The following is a 2,937-nucleotide window of genomic DNA, read 5'->3' as shown; positions in this document are numbered from 1 at the left end:
ATTTGCCTAAATTATGTTTTATTATTTTCTAATTCTCGTTCTTGTCCTAAAAATACCCCAAAGAGTTTCTGGTCCCACTGCTTTAGTAGTAATATTCACGTAATTTCAGAAAATTGGCCTTTTCTGTTGTGGTATTTCGAGTTAGCTTTGTTTGAAGCTTCAAAGGGCCACAGACGAGGAGCTAAAGAGCCGCATGTGGCCCCAGAGCCGCACGTTGCAGACCCCTGTCTTAGGTTGATCAAATCCACAACTCACATCTTCTTCATCCACTCGATTTTCCTCGTCTTCCTCCACCGCTCCACTTCCCATCTCCGCTTCAACTTGGAAAAGTGGAAGCCGAATTTTCTGTTGGTGCCCACCTCCACCGGCTCGTCCACGCACACCGCCTGCCGCAGCCGGAGACACAGCGTCACGTCCGCTCTCAGCACATCGGCTACATTTAAACTGCGTCGGGATCTTTCTGCTTCACCTTGCATGAGAAAAGCCTCCAGTTGTTGTTCTCCGTGCGCTGGTACCAGCCCGTGCCGCCCCTCTGGGCCGCGGCCTCCTTACGCCTGTGGTCCCACTGGGCGCTCGCACAAACGTCCGCAATGGGCCGATAGGTGAAGATCTTGTAATAGATACTGGGAGGGAAGGTGACCTGAACGCAGAGATAGAAGCTACAAGTGAGCAGGTTGTTGATGATATTTAGAAAGTTGAGGATTTTCTTACCCCTCCAAGTCGAAATCTAATAATCACCCCGGCCGCGGAGTCCAGCAGCTCTGCCTGCGACACACAAAGCAGATTGAATTTTGTTTGACCGAACCGTTTTATTTGACCGCGGTTACCTCTCGAGGATTGACGTTTCTGAGGACGGTCCGTGGATCCAGGTCATTGCAGCGGGCGATCAGCAGCTTTAGGTACCTGGAGACAGATCTGCTCTGCAAATAGAGTTCAAACAACTAGGGATGCACGATATTGGATTTTTGGCCGATATCCGATTGGCTGATATGTTAAAACTTATTTGGCCGATACCGATATTTTTTTCCCTAGACCTACTTACAGAGACTACAGAGCTCTCTCTGCTGTGGAATTAAAATACCACATTATTCTGCAAGGTCTTTGTCAGTTTCGCCTGCTACCAAATGCAGATGCCCAAAAGGGAGCTGAAAATCATGTAACACTATATAAAAATATAAATGTAAAAATAAAAAAACAGCGCCTTTTATATCGGTGAGTTATTTTGATGGAATGGCCGATGTCCGATATTTAACTTTATCGCTAAAATCGTCCGATACCGATACCTTGATGCCGATAATACCGTGCACCCCTACAAATAACGCAGATTTATGTCATTGTTGTGTACATTCAAGCGTTCCCATGGCACTTACCACACGTCTTCTCCAGGCCCTCTGAATTATTCGAGCTGCCACCTGCTGCAGTGAGTCCTGCGGGGGCTCCCAGGACATCTCTTCTGGACTGCTACAGAGAATCAAAACAAGGGATGAAGACTAGGCTGAACGTCACTGTGTTAGCCACGTAAACCGTCTATAACTCAGCAGATATTAAAGTTTGGTGTGGTAGTAGCTGAGCGTCATCCTCAACACACTCTGATTGCTCTCCAATGCAAATGAGTTGCTTAAACGTTGAGATTAACTGTTAAGATTTGTTGGTCTGTTAGGAAAATAGCTCATAAACTAAAGGACACATTGAAATGAAACCCTCAGAAAGTGATAAACAAACTAATACGTTAGCTTTAAGCGTCGCCCCGTTTCAAGATGGCCGCCACCGCTAATTGACATTAGCAAAGATGGCGGTGTAAAATGCACGGTGTTGTTTTCACGTGTTCTTTTCTGTAACAAGTGGCATAAAATTGATAACTATTCATCATAAACCATATTTTATTTAAATCTGAAAAGTTTCTTGCTTTATTTTGAAAAGAAAGAGTAAATTTGTTCGACTAACCGTGGCGGCTTTATGCTGATTAACTCCTCCAAAAAAGGTTAAATAGTGCTTAATAATAAGCAATAACAAGCCTTTCAGAATTTAAATTACGTTACAACTTGTAAAATTCCCAAAGGAGACAGTTACTGCGTTTAGATCTAACGTATGGTTTTTACTTACATTTGTTAAAATCAGGCTAATTTTAAGCTAATGCTAGCTAACTAATGGTTAGCTTTCAGAAACATTTTATTTCAGGGATCTAAAATTTAGGTATTTATCCATAAAACCCTTATTTATGTTTTAAAGTAGACAAATAACAACAAAACAACATATTACCTCATGGCCGCCAAGGAAAAAGAAAAAAAAATGGCGGGAGTAAGCGGTCAGTTCAGTAGGTTACCATGACAACGCTCTTCCACTACAGGAAGTAAAACGGGCAGATCAAACAATCTAAATAAGTTATTTCACCAAGCCGCTCTTCTAAATGTTTCAGACTGACGCTTGATTTAATCTGCCGTAATTTTAGCAGCAGATTCACTTTCTATTACCGCTTTATTTTTATGACAACACAGAACAATATACAAATAAAAAATGATTAAATATTGAAATTAAAATAACACACAACGGAGGAGAAAAAACATTTAATGAGAAACTTAAAACAACGTTTTTAGAGATCTGATGATAAATTTTGCAATTTTCCAGATTTTTTATCTACTTAATGAAGAATATGATTTAAACTCGTTAGTGGAAGGAGAGCTTATCGTTCCAATTACTGCAGTGAATGTGGTATTTTGCTATAAGTACTACAGTACTACATTTAAGGCATCAGAGAAAGATGCACTTCAGTTATCCACATACTGAACTTTAATTTACTGTTGTCCACTAGATAGCACCCTTTAACAACCTAACTCGTGCTCTGTTTTACACACAGTTAATATAATTCCTGCGTTTAACACATAAACTATAGAAAAACATCCTAATCACAAATCAGACCTCTTAAAAAAGCTTTGAAAT

The 2,937-nt window shown here is 40.7% G+C and overlaps 1 protein-coding gene across 1 annotated transcript in view; it reads right to left on the bottom strand.

The window, feature by feature from the left end:
* Positions 1–2,264, bottom strand: part of LOC119426431 (protein MFI-like) — a 2,918-nt gene extending 654 nt beyond the window's left edge. The window contains exons 1-6 of the mRNA XM_037693993.1: positions 2,260–2,264; positions 1,371–1,461; positions 828–920; positions 712–765; positions 470–640; positions 256–386 (exon numbers count right to left, since the gene is read on the bottom strand). Coding sequence (XP_037549921.1) covers positions 256–386; positions 470–640; positions 712–765; positions 828–920; positions 1,371–1,461; positions 2,260–2,264 — 545 coding nt within the window. The remainder of the gene's footprint in view (positions 1–255; positions 387–469; positions 641–711; positions 766–827; positions 921–1,370; positions 1,462–2,259) is intronic.
* Between the last annotated feature and the right edge of the window lie 673 nt (positions 2,265–2,937).

This window comes from Nematolebias whitei, chromosome 20, assembly GCF_014905685.2.
Source record: "Nematolebias whitei isolate Nwh7 chromosome 20, NemWhi1, whole genome shotgun sequence".
NCBI classification, from domain to species: Eukaryota; Metazoa; Chordata; class Actinopteri; order Cyprinodontiformes; family Rivulidae; genus Nematolebias; species Nematolebias whitei.
Note: the sequence above shows the minus strand (reverse complement) of the source record. Positions and strands in the feature narration are given on the sequence as shown.